General features: G+C 38.8%; 1 protein-coding gene across 1 annotated transcript in view; it reads left to right on the top strand.

Annotated features, from left to right (window-relative positions):
* The first annotated feature begins 8,539 nt into the window (after positions 1 to 8,539).
* ubxn4 (UBX domain protein 4) overlaps positions 8,540 to 23,368 on the top strand; it is a 51,519-nt gene continuing 36,690 nt past the window's right edge. Inside the window, exons 1-2 of the mRNA XM_028806544.2 lie at positions 8,540 to 8,717; positions 9,825 to 9,927. Of these exons, the coding sequence (XP_028662377.2) occupies positions 8,636 to 8,717; positions 9,825 to 9,927 (185 nt within the window). The 5' untranslated portion in view covers positions 8,540 to 8,635. The remainder of the gene's footprint in view (positions 8,718 to 9,824; positions 9,928 to 23,368) is intronic.

Genomic DNA, 23,368 nt, shown 5'->3' with positions numbered 1-23,368 from the left:
TGCCATAGCCTTATTTTTTTTTTTTTTTTGTTTGTGTACATTTACGGTGTAGACTGGGTGTGTGTGAGATCACCATTCTGAATTTTAATCTCAGTCCAGCCCTGCTCAGAAGTACTGCTCTTTAAATGCCTCATCATTTGTTTCTCTCTCTCTCTCTGCTTCCCTCACACATGCACACCATACACAGCTCCTCAGGATGGTGCTGTCCCTTCTGTCAGTGTCTCTGTCTTTCCCCAGTTTGTGCAGCTTCACAAGAACTTTCATGCTAAAATCGCCATTGGATGGCTGACTTGTAACATATCATCTCGAAACCTTCCAAATTCCAATTGATAGTTGTTTATGGGCAAATCTACAATATATTGCAAGTGTCATAAAGTGCTGGGTTAAACTCAATAATTAATTCATTGCACACATTGCAGGGAAGTGTGAAGAAAAATCTAAATGGACATGGGGAGAATAAGTAAATGTCATTTACAACACTTTGCATTGATTCAGGCATGAAAGTATATGTATGCCATAAAACAGGAAAATACTTAAGCCATAAAAAAGAAAAAAAGTGACAATCATCTTATAAATGTGTATATGTGAAGGCACCTTGGACCCCATCCGGCTGCCACAATGAAACTACCATATATGGACAATGCTAATGAACCTCATACATATGCAATCACAATTCTGTAGACCTAGCTGGTAGAGCAGCCTCCCACCTGACTCATCCAGTTACCACCACCATAGGAGTCCTATGGGTGTGCTCTGTAACTGAGTGCACCAAGAGCATGCGTGTAATTGTAGCACCTCTCATGTGTGCTCTACGGGCTGGGGAAAGAGGTGCCACAATCTGAGCAGGTAGCTACTGGCACATATAATGACATGACTGCTATTAAAATGAATAATACAGGCTATATGAAAAACTGAAGGTTCAGCCTGTTACATTACCAACAAGACACCCATAATATGCAGCACCATCAGCAAGTCCTCTGCCAACACTACTTTACCTCAAAAAAATAAATCATGGATTGACTGCAGCCACTTAGCTATAATATTTGTTAGTCTAATTTTGGCATCACATATGACTTGTGCATTAAACGAATGAAACTGCTTACTGTTAACAAAAGAAGCTTCATTCTCATTAGGTGTCCTTATTGAAATATGAGTTTAGTTAATTGCCCTGATTATGCTAGGAAAACCTTGCATTTTTTTGTTTGCAGTTTTTTTTTATGTTGGTAAAAACATGTTATGTTTAATGTATGTACATCAACACCATAAGGAAAGTGAATGTAGAACCTCATCAGTCATTTAATGGCTTCCAGTACAGTGGGCATGATGGAGCTGAAGCTTGGCTGTCATGTTTCTGACATGTTGACCAGTTCCCTGAGAAGTGACAACAAGTAGGCTTGTGAGAGACAGTCTGTGGCATTAACCAGTTTTAAATAAATAATCATGTCTGGGGCTCCAATCGGGTGCAGGTGTGTGCAAGCAGGCTTCACTCCATGACTAATTGGGTTGCCAGGCTCATTGTGCCACATACATGTGCAGATCAGTTGGGCACCTCACTTGTGCCTCGGAGGAAATGTCTTGTCACACCTGCACCCAATTAGAGAGGATAGTTGAAAAGGAGCCTGCACAGAAAGAAAGGGGTAGAGAAAACAGACTGGCCAGTGAGAGAGAGAAAGATGAGGGACAGATAAAGGTTAAATAAAATGAAGAGAGAAAAAGTGAGTGATCGCCAGGGTGTAGGAGCAGACTGACATGCAGTGTGTTCCGCAGGCTCTGAGAGACAGGTGGCGGGAGATGTGTGCGGCTTAGTGTGGCACCCCACGTTTAACAAGGGCCTGGTAATGGGGACCCAAGGCTGGATATAATGGTTGACAGCACCTGTCAGTTGGACATCTCTTCAGTTGCCAGATCTTTTATAGGGTTGTGAGAGAATAATTTAGAGGTAATATAATTTAAATATAGCAATAGCTAAGTGTTTTGGTTTGCAGTGTGAAAATTGAAATATATAAGAATTGGTTTTGGAAAAATACTGAGATGGTCAAGAAAATATGTACAAGAAGAAAGGTTGATGTAATACTCAAAATGGACTGAAGGATGACTAAGAAGTCACCAGATTTCCTGTAAACAACCAGAATAGACAGTTGCTATATGCACAGGAATTTCAAGGATAGTGGCTCAACTCAAAGGTATAAGAACAACCAGAAAAATAATAAAATTGACTTATTTTATATAAGTCATTTGGGTATAAGCTGATGAACTAACCAGATTAAATGTATGCATTGATTGACACAGTTATGTAAATTCATTTCCTTACCTTAATATTTTGACCATTCTGACCACGCTGTAATAGACTGCTTGTGAGGAATGCTCCCTCTTCATGAAATGCTATTAAAGACGCATAGAATGGTTCTTCTCCTGCCTGGTTTCTAATGGTAAGAGGTTCTAATTTTAAGGTAAGATTTTTCTATTAATGTATCCAAATTTAATTTCTTCCACAGGTAAGCTGTGGAGAAGATGACATAGAGAAGGCAGCACTGGGGCTCATGACTGTTTTAAAGGAACCTTCACACTGTTTTTATGGATTATTTATTTGTTGAAAAGTTGCACACTGCACTGTTCATTTTTTTTTTTTTTTAAATAAAAGCACTAATTCAATTTTGCACCAACCCTTGGCTGGATGTGTATGTCCTGATTTGCCCAAACAAATCTTGGTTATGTTATTGACGGTGGCGGGTACAAGAGGTTCCATGAAAGTCCAAGGGGTGTGGAGCTAACCCGCACTATCAGACGGCTATATAAACTGACGAAAAAGCAAAAACGTTCTTTAGTACAAATAAGCACCATTGGCATTCTTAAAAGGGAACTAAAATAGTCCATACATCATATTCTTCACTTTTGAGGTTTAATATGTTTGTCACATCTACACACATTTTAATAATGGCTCCAGTGATTTGAACTATTAGGCGCGTGAGTCGTCATTTAGCTGGCTTGACTGCATTTCCCTACTTGACCAAGGGTCTCGCCATTTCCCACCTTCTGTAAAATGTTGTGTAGGGATGGGTCAAAGTTGTCTTAAATATATGGAAGTTCTCCCATCAAGTTTTCTTTAAATCCCAATTTTTGCATGGAAAGTTACATACACTCATTTCTGGGCTCTTTTTATGTGTACATAAGTTTTATAAATCTGACTCCACATGTGAGATTCACACAAGCACACCAGGATCCTTGAGGCTACGATGGAAACCATGATGCCACCATATCACCTTTCTCCACACCTCTGTAATGGAAAAAATAAATAAGAAAAATAGTAAATGGGTAGGTTTATAATTTACAGCATTAATTTTCTATTTTTGCTTGGAATTGTTACTTCATTTTGCTGTTTCTAAAAACATATATGGCAAACTCAATTTTGTGATAAAACAGCTGCTCTTCATCCAAATAAGCACATTATCTGTATCTGTTGAAGTGTCATAAGGCAAGAAGCACTCAACAATACATGAAATGCTGGAGAGAACTGAAAAAAGAAAGATGATGTTGATGCTTAGACTAAATGTTCATGCAATGGTAAGAAAATGCACACCACCGCTCCCCCTCCCTTTTTTTTTTTTTTTTTTTTTAAATATATAACATCAAAATCACATGACTATCAAACAAGGAAACATATATTGCAATTGAGAGAATTTTACAGTCATAACACCTCAACTTGCTTTCACATTGCTATGCATTCTTGTTATAATAGTTTTCCAGACCTTCCATGAAAACAAAAACAGACTTCACAGTTTACATGCCAAATATAAATCCATTGAACTTTTGAAACTTCATCTTTGTTACAGGTTTTGTCATAATTTCAACAACCATTTGTTCTGTTGCATGATACTCCAGAGTAATTTTTCCATTATTTAGCATAGCTCTGATAAAGTGGTATCTAAAGTCCACATGTTTACACCTCTGTCTGCTTACACGGTTCTTTGCTAGAGCAATTGCTCCTTGATTATCTTCATATATTTCCACTGCTTCATGGTGAGTTTCACAATCTATTTCATCTAACAGCAGGATTATCTCATCCTGTACTCCATACTCTCCTGTACTGTGGTGGTAATTGCTATATACTCAGCGCCACATGTAGATAATGCCACAGTGGATTTCTTCTTTGTTGTCCATGAAAGCCCACTATTTTACTTAGACCTAAGCAGAATCCAGTCATGATGATTGATTTCTGCCAACAACTCACTCACTGTTAACCTTTGCAAATTAATTGCCAGACTGTGTCTGTGGATTAGTCATTTAAATTCCTGGAGATTATTTTACTAATACATTAAAATTGGATAAGCACATCACCTCCACCATCAAGAAAGCCAGGCAGAGACTGTCCTTCCTTCATCAGTTCAAGAAGCTTGGCATATCAAGGCGTATATTGTAAAATTTTTACTCCGAGTATTGTGACGTCCTCCATCACCAGTTGGTTTCCTTCTGCTTTCTCTCTTTCTAAAACTCAGTTACAGCAGGTGATTTGTTTGGCTGAGAAAATCAATGGCTATTGTCATCGAACATTACAAGATCTGTTCATCACCAGAGGAAAAAAAGAGAGCAAGGAATATTGCAGCTGACTCCACCCACCCCAGCAGCCACCAGTTCATTAAAGTGACATCACAATGGAGGTACAGGTCTATTGCAACCCAAACTACACCCCATCTCTGCAGCTTCTTTCCTCGAATTATTCAGATCCTAAATAAACTTACATAGAGTTACTCCTAATTGTTTTTGCAAAATATACTGGTAACTGTGTTGTTTGTCTATCCGTAAATACTTCATTCTTGCTCAATTTGTACTATTTGATATTTATATTATTTTGCATAGTTTTTCTATTTATTTGAGTTAACTATTGAAATTTGTTAATGTTTTTTTCAAAAATTGTATTTGTATAGTGGTTTTCACAGTGTTGAGTTGATGATGGGTTGAAATCTTGTTGTCTTGAAATGGTAATGTCTTGCATCCCATGTTTTGCACCTAACCAAAGTCATTTCTGGTGTGTTTCAGATGCTAGCAATAAAGTGATTCTGATTCATGCTGTGTCTATCATCTGCATTTGCTGCCCAATTTGCATCACTATAGGCCTGTAGTTTTCCACATTTTCTATAGCATATAGCATAGTCAGCAGTTCCTTTCAAATATTGTAACACATTTTGCTGTCACCCACTGTTGTACTGTGACAGTTTACTGATGACAAAACATATGTCTGGTCTAGAACATGTCATTAGATAGATCAAACTGCCAACTAGTTCTCCAAATTTTCTGGAATCCACTGACTTATCATACTTCTGGTTTGTAATTTAGATTCTGCTTACAGGATGAAGTTCTTGGTTTACATTCTGTTATATCAAACCTTTCCAAAATTTTCTTTATATACTTCTTTTGGTCTTTTGGTACCTCTTTTAGGTTTACAAAATCATCCCATTGCTCAAACATTATTCCTAAGAAATGTTTGTTTTCCCAGGTCTTTCATTCTCAACTTCTCTGTGAGCTTTTCTTTTACATTTTTCATTGCCTTTTCATCAATTGAAGCTAGTATCAAATTGTCAACCCAAATAATGAGCGTCACTTTGTCACATCCACTTTCTTTTGGTATTCACACAATGGTCAGCTGGATTTTGAATGAATCCATTTTTACACAAGTGATTATGTAACATTTTGTACCAGTTCCTGCCTGATTGCTTTAACCCATTCAATGATTTCTCTAATATGCACACCAACTTTCCTCCTTTCTCAAATTCAACCTCAAATCCTTCTGGCTGTTCCATATATACAGTGGTGTGAAAAACTATTTGCCCCCTTCCTGATTTCTTATTCTTTTGCATGTTTGTCACACAAAATGTTTCTGATCATCAAACACATTTAACCATTAGTCAAATATAACACAAGTAAACACAAAATGCAGTTTTTAAATGATGGTTTTTATATTTAGGGAGAAAAAAAATCCAAACCTACATGGCCCTGTGTGAAAAAGTAATTGCCCCCATGTTAAAAAATAACCTAACTGTGGTGTATCACACCTGAGTTCAATTTCCGTAGCCCCCCCCCCAGGCCTGATTACTGCCACACCTGTTTCAATCAAGAAATCACTTAAATAGGAGCTGTCTGACACAGAGAAGTAGACCAAAAGCACCTCAAAAGCTAGACATCATGCCAAGATCCAAAGAAATTCAGGAACAAATGAGAACAGAAGTAATTGAGATCTATCAGTCTGGTAAAGGTTATAAAGCCATTTCTAAAGCTTTGGGACTCCAGCGAACCACAGTGAGAGCCATTATCCACAAATGGCAAAAACATGGAACAGTGGTGAACCTTCCCAGGAGTGGCCGGCCGACCAAAATTACCCCAAGAGCGCAGAGACGACTCATCCGAGAGGTCACAAAAGACCCCAGGACAACGTCTAAAGAACTGCAGGCCTCACTTGCCTCAATTAAGGTCAGTGTTCATGACTCCACCATAAGAAAGAGACTGGGCAAAAACGGCCTGCATGGCAGATTTCCAAGACGCAAACCACTGTTAAGCAAAAAGAACATTAGGGCTCGTCTCAATTTTGCTAAGAAACATCTCAATGATTGCCAAGACTTTTGGGAAAATACCTTGTGGACTGATGAGTCAAAAGTTGAACTTTTTGGAAGGCAAATGTCCCGTTACATCTGGCGTAAAAGGAACACAGCATTTCAGAAAAAGAACATCATACCAACAGTAAAATATGGTGGTGGTAGTGTGATGGTCTGGGGTTGTTTTGCTGCTTCAGGACCTGGAAGGCTTGCTGTGATAGATGGAACCATGAATTCTACTGTCTACCAAAAAATCCTGAAGGAGAATGTCCGGCCATCTGTTCGTCAACTCAAGCTGAAGCGATCTTGGGTGCTGCAACAGGACAATGACCCAAAACACACCAGCAAATCCAGTGTTTAAGAAGTACAGTCTGTTTAACTCTTTGATGTCCAATAAATTACTGTCTTTCAGCTGAATTACATCTCTTTCTTGCTGGAAGATCACACTGGCCATCACTACTTTCACAGAGAAAATGTTCTATTGTTATGAGGGAAAGTACAGTGTGTCTCTAAGTGTCACTGTGCACTGTCATCCTTTTCTGTCAATAAGCTTCACCTCTGTATCTCTTCTCCGTTGTGTGGCTCCTCTGGTTCTTGTTTCCTCAGCCAATTCCATGGTGTGCTTCCCTGGCTGCTTGTCGTCAAATGTTTTAAACCCTTTAATGTTTGTAATGATGTGTGAAGTCACTCCTGTGTAGTTCATCAAGCTCTTCAGCTTCACCTTTGGTTAACTCAGGTTTTCACTTGTCTTGTAAGCATAAGTGCATCCGTTGTTGTCCTCAGCCATTTGCTTTGTGTTGTTTTTGTTCTGTTGCCTCCTTTGGCACATTGCATCTCTGTGTGTCTTACTTTTGCACCAGCTACACCACTGGGTCTGTCCGGTATGCTTGTTTGGACATGCTCGGATGATAGGTCCTTTCTGACCACAACTGCAGCACACAATATCTGCAAGGCTTCACACTACAGTGCTGGGCTTTTCTTGTACCCATATTCTCATCACGTGATCATCTGATGCATACTATATTTCTCAGTCTTCATAACTTAATAGTCTCTTAAGATTTTTAATGCTTTTCTGCCGTCATCTGCAGTTTCCCGTATAACTCTTATTGTCCAGATACTGTATTAAGTCAGCATTAGCCTCACCATTTCTTTCGGCATTTTCCTCTCTGCCTTCATCTCCAGTTAGCTCAGTGCAATATCATTTCTTCAGCCCTTGTAACTGTAGATGGCCCAGAAATGTTCTTTGTTTCCCACAGTTGGTAGTTTTCATGTCCTTCGAATGCTGACCTACTCCACCGGTTAGCCTGTTCTCTCTTTGTTGATTCCAGCAGCCTGTGCATCAGCCATACGCACCATCCCGTTTTCTCAAAATTACTTGCCAATGCTAATTAGTTCGCATGTGTCCTGAGCTCATAACCGTTTGGTGTGTAGACTAAATGTTATTGCAACGGCAAAATTATTATCAATGTACTCTTGAGAGTAAGCCAAAAATAAAAACAGGATATATGCAGAGTATAATATATTTAATTACACTGTTTCCATGCGCATCACCGTGCACCTGTTTTAATAACATCAAAGTCACTTGACTATCAAACAAGGAAACATCTTGCAACTGAGGGTCTTTTACAGTTATATGTTAACATATGTGTACACATACACTATTGAAACATCTTTATCATCTCGAATCCAACGTAAGCTCAGCTAGCGTTCATGGGCACATCAACCTGTTTTTCGCTGCAGCCAATGGTAAATAAATATAGAATGAGTCTAAGGATAAACAAACATTACCTCTTTTAACTGACATTCTGGGTGATAGTTTCAAATGATCATTTCGTGCAGTTTAACGTTAAGACACCTTCTGCGAATGAAAACGCAGAAATGACCTACACCTCCCAGAATCCCGCGCCCTACTTGCGGACTTCACTTCCCATCGTGCATCGCACCGGCGTTACGCTGATTCAGTAGTGCCTGCTTGAGGTGTCAGTCCGTCACAGCTGTTCACCGAGTATTGCACCAGCTAGGCGGGGGGGTTTGGAAACAACTGTTTTAAAATGCTTTGGTTTGAGGGTTCCGTACCTTCAGCTATTGCTTCGAGCAAGGAGAAGAACTGTGTTTTTGTCGTCTTTATTAAAGGTATTTTCTTAACATTTTTTCCCGTCAACTGGTGATTACTGACTGACTGGAAATAGACGAGGCCTAACAGGAAATGCGCTCTGTCGTGGTTGTCGTTTGTTTGTTTGTGAGGACTTTTGCTGTCTTAAATTAGTTTTGCGCGTTAAGTTTGACATTGGCAACACACAATTTGTTATGCTGTAGTTTTCCTTGAATAGCTAATTAAAGCATCAAATGAAGTTGAATAATAAAATACGTTGAGAGCTAAAATACCTGTGATTAATGTTGAAAATACCTCTTAAGGTTACGGTGACATCTTAAGTGAACTGTTGAGCATCGCCTCGGCCTTGGTCCTTATTACACCGTACAACTTTGTGCGTTGATGTCTGTAAAAACGTGAAGGTTCAGTAGTTTTGACTTAAAATCGCGTTGTTCCCATTTCTTTTAAAGAGTCGTGTTATAAATCATCGTCTTGGAAGCGTAAATGTAATATTGCAGTTTGACGACATCAGAAAACATTCCTGTATTAGTTATTAAAGTTACCGTATTAAGGGTTTGATTCAACTCTTAATGTTTAATGCAGTTATTATACTGTGCTTATTGGTAGTTGCCTGGGATCCTTTATTATTATTATCGGGACTTGCGTCCCGTTCTGTCTTAGTTTCTACATTGCGCCTGATGCTGCTAGGGTAGGCGTTGACATCCCGAATTGTATTGAGCGGATTTCAAAACGTCATGCAGGACCATCCATACGTTCATTATCTGACCCTGCATTTTCCTATTTAAGAGTCTCGGAGGGCGTAGCCTGGCCTTGTGCGCAATGTCCGCAATGTAGTTAAACTTCCCAAGCGCTGACTGCACGTCAGTATGTATATGTGTATGCATATATATATATTATTTGTGTGTGTGTATATACATATATATATATATATATATATATAAATATGTATTTTTATGTGTGCATATGCTTAAATGTGTTGAAAGGCACAAACATTACATACGCATTCACTACTATCTCAGTTCCTAAAAAGTGCCTGCAAAGTAAGAGTGCACAATAATGTATAGTGTTAGTGCTCCTTTTGCCCTGCTGAGACGTTTTACAATAACGTGTTACAATAAATTTTGCAGGTGACGATGAACAATCGACAGAGATGGTTTCGACCTGGGAGAATGCCAGAGTCGTTGAAGCAGCCAGGGACTCCTTTGTTGCAATTAAAGTTGATGCCAAAAGGTAAGTAAAATCTCCAGTTAGAAAACTTTTTTTTTTTATTTTTTTTTTTTTGCTCATGGTAGTCTTTAGACAGCTAGTATTATTTTTTTCTAGTTTTTCCTTAGTGCCAATGTGATACTGTAACAAATTAATTTAAAAGGCATTACTCTTATGCAGTGCATCACAATAAACAAACAAGTATAAAGTCCAGCAAATGCAGAACATTAAATCCAAAGAAAGGCTGCAGAAACTGGCAAAATATCAATATTTTGGGCAAGGTGTTTTATTACATTTGCAACATAAAATATAGTAATCACTATTTCCAAATAAATTATTTGACAGAATTATTTTACAGCTAAACTATACAAAAAACTATTTTGTAATCTTTACTCGGCTGTTTTCTCCTAAAGTACGAGGTTTTCAGTGCTGTAAATATGCAGACTTCTTTATTGGGCTTTACAACACACTTTAAGAGGTTCGTGTTTCTCAATGGACAAATTTATACCATGAAGAAAATGCATATTACCGTAGATACTCGCAGATAAGTCGAGTGTATTGTTTAAGCCGAAAATTACGAAATTTGTTATGACCCGCGTATAAGTCAAGGGTAAAACTTGACAATTGGCTCCAGCAAACTTCAGTGGGTTGGAAAATTGATGGATAAAACTTGACAGCTATCAGAGATAGAGGTGACAATCAGCTGTTAATGGCGACAAAACTCACTGTCACGTCACAGGCATTCCCTCTGTGCTTGGAGAAATGCTAGACTCGTTGACTCTGCAACTAATCCTTGCGTGTGCATGAGTTGCAAAATGTAAACAAAGGCAAGATGGCGTCGATGTCACAAGGGAGCGAAGCGAGTGCAGAAAAGAAAACACTCGGCAGACGATGTTTTGCACATTATCGCTGAGTCGGGCTCTGATTTTTCAGAATCGGATTTTATTGACAGTGATCCAGAAACGAGCAAGAGCGTGAGAAGCTGATTGGACACCAGCCGATGCCGCGCCAGCTGATCGGCTGCCAGCTGAACGCATTCGTGCAGCCAATGCAGCTATGGCAAGGTTCGCGTGGAAGGAATACCCAGACATTGATCCGTGGGAGCCGAACTGGCTACCGGACTTCACAAGACAGCATGGCTTGCTGTTGGACACGACAGATCACCCACTGCTGGACTACTTCAGGCTGCTCTCTCAATGATGCTGCTTTTCAGCTACTGTCAGATGAGACAAACAGGTAGGCAGAGAAATTTTTTGAATCGCGGGCTGCGCTTGCATCGCATTAATAGCATACGTTGCCTTGGTTCTTTTGATTCCAAATCTGGTTGCACGTGGCAGCTAATGGTATGTTTGTTATCCAAATCCTGCAAAAGCTAATGCTCAAATTCAAGTATTTCACAGTTTAAAGAATTATTTAATGAAATTTAAAAAAAAACTAGCTAATTAGCAATAGTATTGCTGGCTTATAATTATTTCAAAGACCATGGGAAACGGCAGGTGACCGGTGACTTAACACCATGAAGCGTTGAGTGTACAATGTCATTACCCAAATTCTATGGACAGTTGTGTTTCCCTGTGGATAAGTCGATTCTGTTTTTTTGAATGAATTTTAAGGCATAAATTTTTCGACTTACATGCGAGTATCTACGGTAATACCTTACTTCAGTTAGCACAAGACAGGATTAAAGCCAGTCCATTGCAGTGTTAGCACAAAAAAAAAAAACACATACTGAGGCCAATTTGTCACCAGTCCGTTTAACCTGCATGTCTTTGGACCATTAGAAGGAGAACATGCAAACTGCACACAGGGAGGACCCATGACACAAACCCAGGTCTCCTTACTGTAAGGCAGCAGTGCTACCCACCCTTTATACCATACTTGAGCAAGTACTTTGTAGAAAAGAAAATTACAAAATGAAAAGATTTAGAGGGTTAAGAGGGCCTTTTAATTGGTGTCCCATAGCAGGGGTTTCACTAGTAGCTTTATGCACTGCCAAATTAATGGAAAACCAGAGCTGTGGAAGCCATTAATCCCAATCTTGGTGGTACTCCCCTACATAGGAGGCCACCATCATTTTTATGGGCTGATTCATTGTTCTTGCCTTTCTAAGTACAGTAATCCCTCGCTATATTGCGCTTCGACTTTCACGGCATCACTTTATCACGGATTTTATATGTAAGCATATTTAAATCTATATCGCGGATTTTTCGCTGGTTCGCGGATTTCTGCGGACAGTTGGTCTTTTAATTTCTGGTACATGCTTCCTCAGTTGATGTGCCCAGTTGATTTCATACAAGGGACGCTATTGGCAGATGGCTGAGTAGCTACCCAACCAGAGCACGTATTACGTATTAAATAAAACTCCTCAAATATATTGTGAGCACGGGGGCTGTTCGCACCCCTAGAGGATACGGCTGCTCCTCAATATACGCTGAAAGATTACCTTCACATTGCTCTCTTTCTTGCTGGGCTTATATATGGCTGATTTGTCAAGCGATATGCTTCCAGCACGGTGCTTCGCATACTTAAAAGATCAAACAGCACGTATTGATATTTGGTTGTTTGCTTTCTCGCTCTGACATTCTCTGCTCCTGACGGAAGGGGTGTGAGCAGGGGGGCTGTTCGCACCCCTAGGCAATACGGACGCTCGTCTAAAAATCCTGAAAGATTACCTTCACGTTGCTCCATTCTGTGCAGCTGCTTTATCAAGCGACATGCTTCCTGCACGGTGCTTCACATACTTAAAAGCTCGAAGGGCACATATTGATTTTTGATTGTTTGTTTGTTTTTCTCTGTCTCTCTCTCTCTCTGACATTCTCTGCTCCTAACGGAGGGGGTGTGAGCAGAGGGGCTGTTCGCACACTGACCTAGAGGATACAGACGCTCCTCTGAAAAATGCTGAAAGACTACCTTCACATTGTACCGGCGGTGCTTCGCATACTTAAAAGCCAAACAGCCCTATTGATTTTTGTTTGCTTTTTTCTCTCTCTCTCTCTCTCTCTGACATTCTCTGCTCCTGACGCGCACTCCTTTGAAGAGGAAGATATGTTTGCATTCTTTTAATTGTGAGACGGAACTGTCATCTCTGTCTTGTCATGGAGCACAATTTAAACTTTTGAAAAAGAGACAAATGTTTGTTTGCAGTGTTTGAATAAAGTTCCTGTCTCTCTACAACCTCCTGTGTTTCTGTGCAAATCTGTGACCCAAGCATGACAATATAAAAATAACCATATAAACATGGTTTCTACTTCGCGGATTTTCACCTTTCGCAGAGGGTTCTGGAACGCAACCCCCGCAATCGAGGAGGGATTACTGTACCATGTTATATCCCTTTCCAAATTCATATTGGTCTCCTTGATATACTTCTGCCAGATCTTTACAGACTCTACTCTTCCGGGGAATCTTGTACCACCTTGAAGATGCCTCATCACTCTTCACTGCCCCAACAAATCTAACATAGACAGGAAATATTTTCTTTCACAGAGATAATAAATGATGCTACACAGACCAGAATAATAGCTGTGTACTAGCATTACAGACTTCCTGCCCTGTGTGGTCTCTAAGTGGTTGTGTTTCTTACCTATCAGATGAAGTAGTTTTTCCCACTTGCTAGAGATATAGCAAAGCATGCTCCTCCTACCTTCTGTTAGTAAGGTCAAAGGCTAATTCATACTTCTGCGTTGACCCCGCATCATCGCCTGTGTAGTCTGATTCCTCAAAAATGTGACTTTGAGTTGCATTGACGTAAACCCTTTGCAGATGCCTTTGAGTCTTAGTGGCCAGTTTGGTTAACTGCGTATTTCCTGAAATGCATTTCCATTTGTCTTCCGGTTTGAAAGTCACTAAGTGTATAAAAAATTGGAAATATGTGTGGAACAAATGTGTTCCTAGAAAATGTGTAGCAAGCGGAGTGCTGATCCTGGAAGGCCAAAACTACCTGCATTTTAATGGATTGTTTTCTTTTCTTGTATACCACAAACACTGCCAGCTAGCATTCAGGCATGTGCTTGTGGAGCTAATACAAACTGCTCTTGACAGTGTAATGTCCTTGCATAGCTAAGGCGTAAGCTTGACACAGTAAGTTTGACACAGAAGTATTAATCAGCCTTTAGCCGATCTTGCCTTTTCACTTAAAGTCGCTGGTGGTTGTGTCGATTTGCATCCTATAGAAAGCAGTTGTACGAGAGCATGAAACTGAAAATTGCATTATTCCATTTTACCTCACAGTCTTCTGCACGGCGGATGCACCGAAGCACATGCGCACTGCGCCACAGCGCCCCAGAGTCAGTAGGTGATGCCCAAACAACACAACCTGTAAACTAAACTTGCTCTAATCCACTGTGCCAGCAGTCGGTGTCAGCAGAGGCAAAGGAGTCACAGCTCCAAATGGAAAGAGCTCAACGATTTGTAATACAACACCGAGCCCGTAGTTCCCAGAGTCAGTACGTGGCGCCCAAACACCACTACCTGTAAACTACACCTGCTCTAATCCACTGTGCCAGCAGTCAGTGTGTGTAAGTTGGAGTATGCTTTCTAACAGTAAACGACTTCTACCTAACGACACAGCCACAGAACAACAATGACGAGACCGCATGGATAAAAACAATACACAGAGGCTAGGAGTCACGGCTCCAAATGGAAGGAGCTCAACGATTAGTAATACAAACACGAGCCCGTATGGCTACGACCTGTAAACGAGCCCGTATGGATAAAAACAATGAACGAAGGCGCACACACAAAGAAACCGCTTTAGTACAAATATGTTTATTTAATTAAATGAAAACTTTACCATGGCTACGACCTGTGAACTAAACCTGAGGTAAAGCTTGCACGCCAGGTTGTACAGCCGCCCGAACGCGACCGCCCACACCACCGCACCGGTCACTTCAGCACGCGAATCCACCGCCATCAGCAAACGACTGCTCGCTGACGACACAGCCATAGAAAAACAAAAAAGAGACTGCATGGATAAAAACAATAAACAAATGCGCCTATAACGCGCTTCTGAAACACCAGAACCAGATGAGTCACAGCTCCAAAAAGAAACCTCTTTAGTACAAATATGTTTATTTAATTACATGAACTTTCCCAGGACGCATCCACCCTCCATGATATTTCATCCCTACAAGTATCGGAGGGAACAGAAAGTGATTGCCATTCTTGGATTTGCGATTCTTTCGAGAATCGCGGGCTTGCTGGTTACTGCTAATACCAAGTTTAAACAAGTATGCTAGATTTTTTTTTTTTTTTATACTTATGCTGATTTAAAGAAAATTACGGCCCAGTCAGGCAATTATTGTGAAAGCTTCTTCCATATTTTTTTTTTCCATTTCAGTTATTAAATTCTCTGTTCTAATCTGTGTCTTTGCCAAAGGAAGACCATGACTTAGCTGAAGTACCAATATGAGTAAGCATTTGTACATTTTACTGAAGAAGCATCGGAATAGGTCACAGTTCTAATAGTTTTTAACCACTTTAGGTTAAGCACTCCATCCTCAAACCAAGGTGGTTATAGTTTTGCCTTTTTATATTAGTTATTTCTGTATTTTTTCTGACCTTACTTGGAAATTCAGTTTAGTTTTAGTTTTCTTTCATCAAGTATTTTTAGTTTTAATTTAGTTTTTATTTTACAAAGACATTTCTATTTTATTTTTATATATATTAGTTTCAGTTTTAGTAATTATGGTACGTTTAAAGAGCTACTATGGAGTTTAGTTTTTGTGGGACAATGAGATAGAACTGTACACTTAATGGGATTGGATATAATGAGTTTAATGTTAGTGGAAGCTTACTACACAACACAACAGTTTACTATTTATGCTTGTTTTTATCAGACAAAAACAAAACCAATCAAAACCAGGTACTGAATATGAATAATTTTACACAATTTTATAATTTACAAAATATTTTCTGTCATTTGTGCTGAACAAATCTGCGCTGCCTATTGGCATTTTTTTCTTTTTTCTTTGTCCAGAATGGGCCAATTTGTAATGAAAGCTAGGTTAATTTTAAGGTGTGAGGGTTTTTTATTCTAAATGTCTACAGCATACAACATCCTGCTCCAACGATAAAGTGTTTATAATGAATGGCTTCAATATTGCATTCAAAAATCTTAAACATGGGGCTTTGTTATTTTCTACTAGCCATATTGATCCCTGATTCCATCTCTGGCACAAACCATTTATAGACAATTTTGCATCCCGCAGGCCTGAAAAGATATCAAAAATTAGAAAACAGAATCTACTGTGTTCTGACAGGTGTGGTCATGAAAATCAGGGGGCTTAGGGAGAACATCAGTCTTAGGCTTGAATCAGTGTGCAGACCCCACCTAGCTGTATTGAAGGAAATAAAGAAATGCCCATGCATAAGAACAGTAAACCCATAATGAACAGAGCAAGAGCAGTTAATAAGAGTATGGACAGGCACAAAGTGACAGAGACAGCATCTGAAATTAAGAACAATATATACCTTATCTAAACCTGTTTATCCAGAGCAGGATCACAGGAAACTTGGAGCCTACCCAAGCAGATTTGGATGCAAGGCAGGAAAAATCTCTGGTATGCAATATATATGATATGGCTGATGTTAAGAACAAAAAGAATATGATGTTTCAGTTATATATTTTGAGGGAGAGAGAGAAAAACATTGGAAAAAAATGGGGACAGATATTTTAAAACATAATTCTGCTACAGGATTATTTTCATAATATCAGGTATTTTGAGCTGTGAATATTAACTAAAAAAAGATAAATTAATAAATAAAGCATAATTACAAAATCACATTAGTATGTTTAGCTTTTCATCACTTGGCAGACTCTCTTCGCCTACCTACCTACCTGTAGTTCAGTAGAGACATTGCCAACTCAGGAATTTTACAAAGTTTGTATCGCTTTGTTGTTAAACAACGTTTTTAAAGCAAAAGTGATTGGTCAGCAACAATATACTGATCTTGTATGTTGACCTTGTCAATCTCTTGATCAGTGCCATTTTATTTTCAAAAATCGGGAGTGGTCTCCCCTAGACTTTCTCGTGTACTCAGATATGCGGCTGGATATTTGAGGAATAAACTGTAAGACAATGATTATATAATGTACATTAAATAACCATCAACAACAAATCAAATCAAATTAATAATATATTGAACAATTATTATAAAAGTAAAGTTGAATAAATCGGACTCTGCAGCTGCGTGGATAAAAAAATAATCGAGAATGTGTTCAGGTGAAGTACCACTTCTGGTTGATGGATTTGGCCCAAAAGTTAATACAGACCTACAATTTTGGTGTAACAAACACATGCCAAATTTCATCCATCTATCTAGTTACATTTGTATCTGAAAAATTGTGTTTACACACACACATACACACACAGTTCCAAAAAAAAAAAAAAAAGCATTTTCAGACGCGGGGAGTTCTAAAACATCAAGATTCATCAAAATCTCGAGGTTGAATTTTTTTCATGATTACTATACTTTGTATACTTTGTGTGCGAAGTGGCAGGTGAATTACTGTCAACAAAAAGCAGGCACCTGAGAAACATACTGAAACGCTACTCACTCGTGATTTTTCTGTCCATACGGTAAAGTTTTTGTTGACCAGCACATTCCAATTTCAGGCGTTTGAATTACATCTTGATATACAACAAGTGCAAAGAAAGGAGGTACGTAAATTGCTTTCTTTTCCACACGCTTTACGTGCGTATTCAGCTTGCTCTGTCACTGCAATTGCTGTGTGAACAGCTGCCCTCCATCACCAGCCACCGTTCACGGGATGAATATGTGCAGGCAGCTCGTGGTAGATGACTTTCAGATTTAGAGTTAAAAGTTATAAGGGTTAACAAATAACAGCAAGAGATTCATTCAAAAACTAAAATTATTTTAGTAAATTATTATTTTATTTCAGGTAGTCTTTCTAGCTACTTTAATAGTTTCATTTAGTTTTTCATTTTGGTTTTGTTAATGTTTTTTTAATAATAGTTTCAATTTTGATTTTAGTTTTCGTTAACTATAATAACCTTGCCTCAAACAACCATATATGTACCTTGAAGAATCTCTATTTAGGAGCTCAGTTTTTCTCAAGCTAACACAACTATTTCTGTATATGCTTCTTCATTATTATCAGCAGTTAATAGGCATTTATTAAAACCCACGGCTCATTTCTCTCTTTCCACCCTTGCAGTACAATATTTTTGGATTAATTTCTACTGCTGATGCAAATATAGGACAATTTTCATATTTCAATCCTTGAGTGTCTACTAATAATTTAAGGAGTTTTGTCCTATGCCACACCCAAACTCTTGAACCTTTTTTTTAAATGTCCCTGATGGAAAGCATCAACCAAGATGTTAACAGATCATCATCCAATCATCTTACCTTAGCAAAATTAATATTGTTAAAATGAGCATTCTTCCAAAGCACCTGTATCCCTTTTGGAGCACCCCACACATTTAAAATGCATACTAATATACACATGAATATTTTATAAGTCGGACACACTTGTTACTTTGTTTTGAATTCTAAACAGGACCTTACAGTGATATAAAGCAGACGGTAACATAGCACTACCTAACTTGCATACTGTGCTGTGTATATGTATACAGTGATACTTTAGCTCTTTTAGGGCTAATTTTTTTTTTGTTTCTTTTCTCCCAGGGCTGAATATTTTTCCAAAAACTAACATTTTTTAAAAAGAACACAAAGCAATTGTTTAACATATCAAATCAACAAAAAATATTTACTTTTGACAAATGTTACTGTCTTGCATGTCGTATGAGCCTGCATACTCTATGATTTCACATACATGTCACATACATTTTACACAGCAAAGTCTGATCTCGCTCAAAGCAGCCAATTTCAGTCATTGCCACATTGCACTCCTTACAATATGTGTTGCTTTGGTGCCTATTTTTCAATTGTCTGTTGCTGCACTTTCTAACATATATTGTTAGTGTGTACTGTAGAGAGACAAGTCACCCATTTGCCATCATGCCATGCCACTGCCACCAAGTTTTCTGCCAGCATGAAAACCGTATTGTCACATCTTTTCATCTTCTGAAACTTTATGAACTTTATGTATGGCATTATAGCCTGGCTCACCCCATGGGATTTGCTTCTGTTTATTACAGAAGTGAATAAAACTTTGCAGCAGCACGTACCTAAGCCACCAGGGGACAAAACACGTTTGGACCAATGCTCCCTGAAGTTATATCACCAATTCTGTCTCATCTCTATTTGTAATGCCAAAGCGCGCTTCATCTCGTCTTTCGTTGTGGGTTTCCACTTTGAAAAACGAGAATGTGATGCAAACGCAGCCCGCGATTCAAAAAAAATCTCTGCCTACCTGTTTGTCTCGTCTGACAGTAGCTGAAAAGCAGCATCAGGAGAGAGCAGCCTGAAGTACAGCAGCTGGTGATCTGTCATGTCCAACAGCAAGCCATGCCGTCTTGTAAACTCCGGTACCCAGATCAGCTCTCAACGGATCAATGTCTGTGTATTTATCCTATGCGAACCTTGCCGTAGATGCATCGGCTGCGCGAAGGCACGCAACTGGCAGCAGATCCGCTGGCGCGGCATCGGCTGGTGTCTGATCAGCTGATGCCTGCTTCTAACTCTCTTGCTCGATCTCCTGATCACTGCCAATAAAGTCCGATTCTGAAAAATCAAGAGTCCGACTCCGCGATAATGCTCAAATGCGCATAATGCGAGTGTTTTCTTTTCTGCACTTGCTTCGCTGCCTTTTCACATGTCGGTGCCATCTTGCCTGTTTACATTTCGCAACTCACGCAATGTTTATTTGCCGAGTCTAGCATTCCTCCAAGCACAGAGGGAATGCCTGTGACGTGACAGTGAGATTTGTCGCCATTAACAGCTGATTGTCGCCCTCTATCCCTGGATGTCGACTTTTGTCGACATCCGCCTTCAACCCCTCCTGTCGACAAAAGTCGACATCCGCCCCAAAAGAGTTAGGAGACAGAAGGCAATGCAATCATACCTGCATGGTTAACCTGGGAAATAAGTCTGTTGTTGTTCTCCAGTCAATACCAGTTACCATCAAGTTATTAGGAACCCAGTGGTCCACTCATCTCTCAAAATATGGTACCACTGTATTAGACATGCCTAAGGGAGAGCTGTTCCCTTTTGCTGCCCAATGTATTATAATGCTATATTTCAACCATCTTTATGCTATATAATACTACATCTATGGATATTGCTAGGTATCTAGACCTTTAGAGATGTCAATTGTATAACTAAGGTTTGTCTATATGTCACACAAAAACCTTAGGCACCCTTGTCTTTGAAGCTTGATCTTCATTTCAGTTGACAGTTTGTGCTGCAAGTCATGCAACATGGCCCATGATTTTCATGATTTTGGGACAGTGGAAACAAAATTGGGCTTCAAGTACCTCTCACAGTTGACACGGATGCAGCGTGCGTGTCCAGTCATAGCCTGTAATGTCAAGTGCCTCACACTGTTGGTGTAACACACATTTGGGTTTCCTTTGCATGGCTTCCGGAGATGTGGCATGGCCCCACGACTCGGTGCGCTACCTCACGCATACTGATACGATAAGTACAGCCAATCAAAATACCGCTGCTCTGACACAAAAGTGATCCCTCAATTGTATGTTGGGCACCTTAGCAGCTGTGACTTTACCTTTCAACAGTACATACACACCTCTACACAGCAGTGACAGGCAAGGTCAACAGTGAGCACTGTCCTACATTGCTGACACATCAAGTACAGATGAGCGATGACACTGCAGGTTGGACACAAAGCCAATTATGCAAACTGGAGACCCTCAAAATAATCTTGGCATAATGACCAGGACTGCTTGATGTCATGAGAAGTGCATGCACCACCCTGACATGTATTCAGATCACATTTTGGACTGGATAACAAATGCAAGCACACTGATACTTGTCAGTGTTCACATGAGACCATGATAGAACAGAATATATCTAGATGTGCTAGAAACGAACCAACAGAAGATCTGCTTTTCAGTAACCAAAAGTAATTACAAACATTTTTCAGGCTTTTGATTTACTATTTCATTGCATTCTTTCTTGGTTTGTCGTTCTGTTTTCAGTGTGTTTTTTTTTTTTTTTTTTTCAACAACTTTTTTTCTTTTCATTTTGGACTTTTCACTGCCTCTGACTACATTTTCTAGTCCCCTTCATTTGAGAACCAGAGAAACACCTACACAGAACCGCCAGCTTCTTATTATTTGTGTCCAGTGCCAACAGTAATCCAATATCACACATATTCATATAGTAAGTTTATGATTATACTGGTGGACTATCACCTCACTTGAAAACTGGAGATCTGTGTGTTCCACTAGTGATGTAGATATGATTTGAGCTGCTACATCTTAAATAATCTTCCAACAACATTTTTTTTTTGGAACATAATGTTCATAATACTGTATTGATTGTATTTTTGACCACACTGTGGCTTAAATTCTAATACTAGTTTTTCATAATAAAAAAAGCCTTTTACATTTAAATTCCTCCATCAAATCACAGCTGCATTAATTTAAATGTTGAACCTTTACATAATTATTGATTAGATCTTTCAAAGATCAGCAACATCTATTTTCTACATAAAAATCAAATGCTTAGTCTAAGAATAGAAAATGTAAAGACCTATGGTTTCAATTCAGGTGTGGGATTACAAGTATCCCTCCTATTATTTATTTTTTATATATATATATATATATATATATATATATATATATATATATATATATATATATATATATATATATATATATATATATATATATATATATATCTGCATGGTTTAGTAAAGCAGGAAAATATTACTCTGCTTTCAAGGCAACAAACAGCATTTATTGTTGCCACTTTTGTGTCATTATACAACTAGTTGAGAAATAAAAGTACACTATTTGTGCAAACTTTAACAGCAAAATCATTTGACCAATCAACTGTGAGTGGTAAAATTATTTGCTTTTTAATCCAGTAGCATGTGCAGCTGTGAAAAAAGGAATGGAGACTTGATTCATCATAGGGTGATTATGAACATGCCTGCAGTTGTCCATTCAACCATCCATTTTCTAGCTGGCATACCGAGTTCAGGGTTGCAGGTAGATGGTGTACAAGACCACATCCAGTCTTGGACAAGGTGTCAACCTAGCACATACCTACACATCCATGTACACATCATTCCAAACTAAACTTTCATTCAAAATGTAATGTGTTGATGGAGAAGGTTAACCTCAGAGAGACACAATTAGCAGGGCTGCCAAAATCGCACACTTAATTACTAAAAGTTAATCAGCAAATTACTTTGGTTTGAAAAACCTAATGAACAATGTATATTAGTTTATCAGTACAACTAAAATGTGATTAAGCACACATTATATGGAGTGAACCCAGGATTTATAGGGTAGCTTGAGAACAACAGCATCAAAGTTGTTTTATAGGAATTTTGAAATTATGATCTTAATTTGGCAAGTCTTAAAATTGTAACAAATCTAAAAAAAAAAAATTTAAAAAATTAAAACATTAAGTATGTGACACATGAATTAATATGACTTGTCCATTAAATATTACCATTCATAAGTGGTGTTATTTATCTAATGTCTCCTCCATATACTGATCCTCTTTAATAAAACCCCTGTGTGCGTCCAGTGTCCGTGTGTGTGTGTCTTCTGGTGAAGTGTGCATGCGCAGGGCACGGTGCGATGCTTCAAAGCAGATGTTTCAAAGGCCGCCTGACGCGTCACACAAGACAGAGAGGGCGGGACCTATAAAATATCGCACAGCCGATCCAATTGGATTTCGGTAAATGAGGTAAGACCTAAAACATAAAACATGAAAAACCAATCGGGTACTGAGACGCGGAGAGACCAGCTTCTTAGCCCCATTGTTGTGCAAGTGTTCACTCTTGAGGATGTCAGATTTACGATTAAGAAGCTTGGCCCGGTAAAGTGTCAAGTGTCAGTCGTTGAAGGGGTTTTCCTAAATATACGAATTTTCATGATATTACAATACAATTGACTATTAAAGTAGATTTATTTTCGCGCACATTACATCAGTTGCTGGAGAGAATCTGTTGATTGCCCACTGTTGTGACAGAAAATTAAATGCATATTACGGACAGCAAAGCCAGTTTTACTGTCGGAGAAGATTACAGGCATTTTACAGAAAAAATTTAATGAGGAAAAAAGGTCTCTTGCCATTTAATATAGACTGTTCCTACTAATGTTTATGGACTACTGTTCTAGCGCCCGTTATTGTAATGGGCTTAATGTCTAGTATAAACATAAATCTCACCACAGCAAATGTCACAAACTTGACAAAGTGGCCTTCTGACAAATCTGATTTGAAGAGTGCATTATTACCATAGTGTTTGTATAAAAGAAAACATTCCAAAAACATGCCTCTCTGTCACCATACTGAACCTACCCCTTGCTTAGACTGTTCTAAGATATGGTTTTAAAATGTT

The sequence above is a fragment of the Erpetoichthys calabaricus genome, chromosome 8, assembly GCF_900747795.2.
Source record: "Erpetoichthys calabaricus chromosome 8, fErpCal1.3, whole genome shotgun sequence".
Lineage (NCBI taxonomy): Eukaryota > Metazoa > Chordata > Cladistia > Polypteriformes > Polypteridae > Erpetoichthys > Erpetoichthys calabaricus.
The sequence above is the reverse complement of the archived record's forward strand: the minus strand, read 5'-3'. Positions and strand labels throughout refer to the sequence as shown.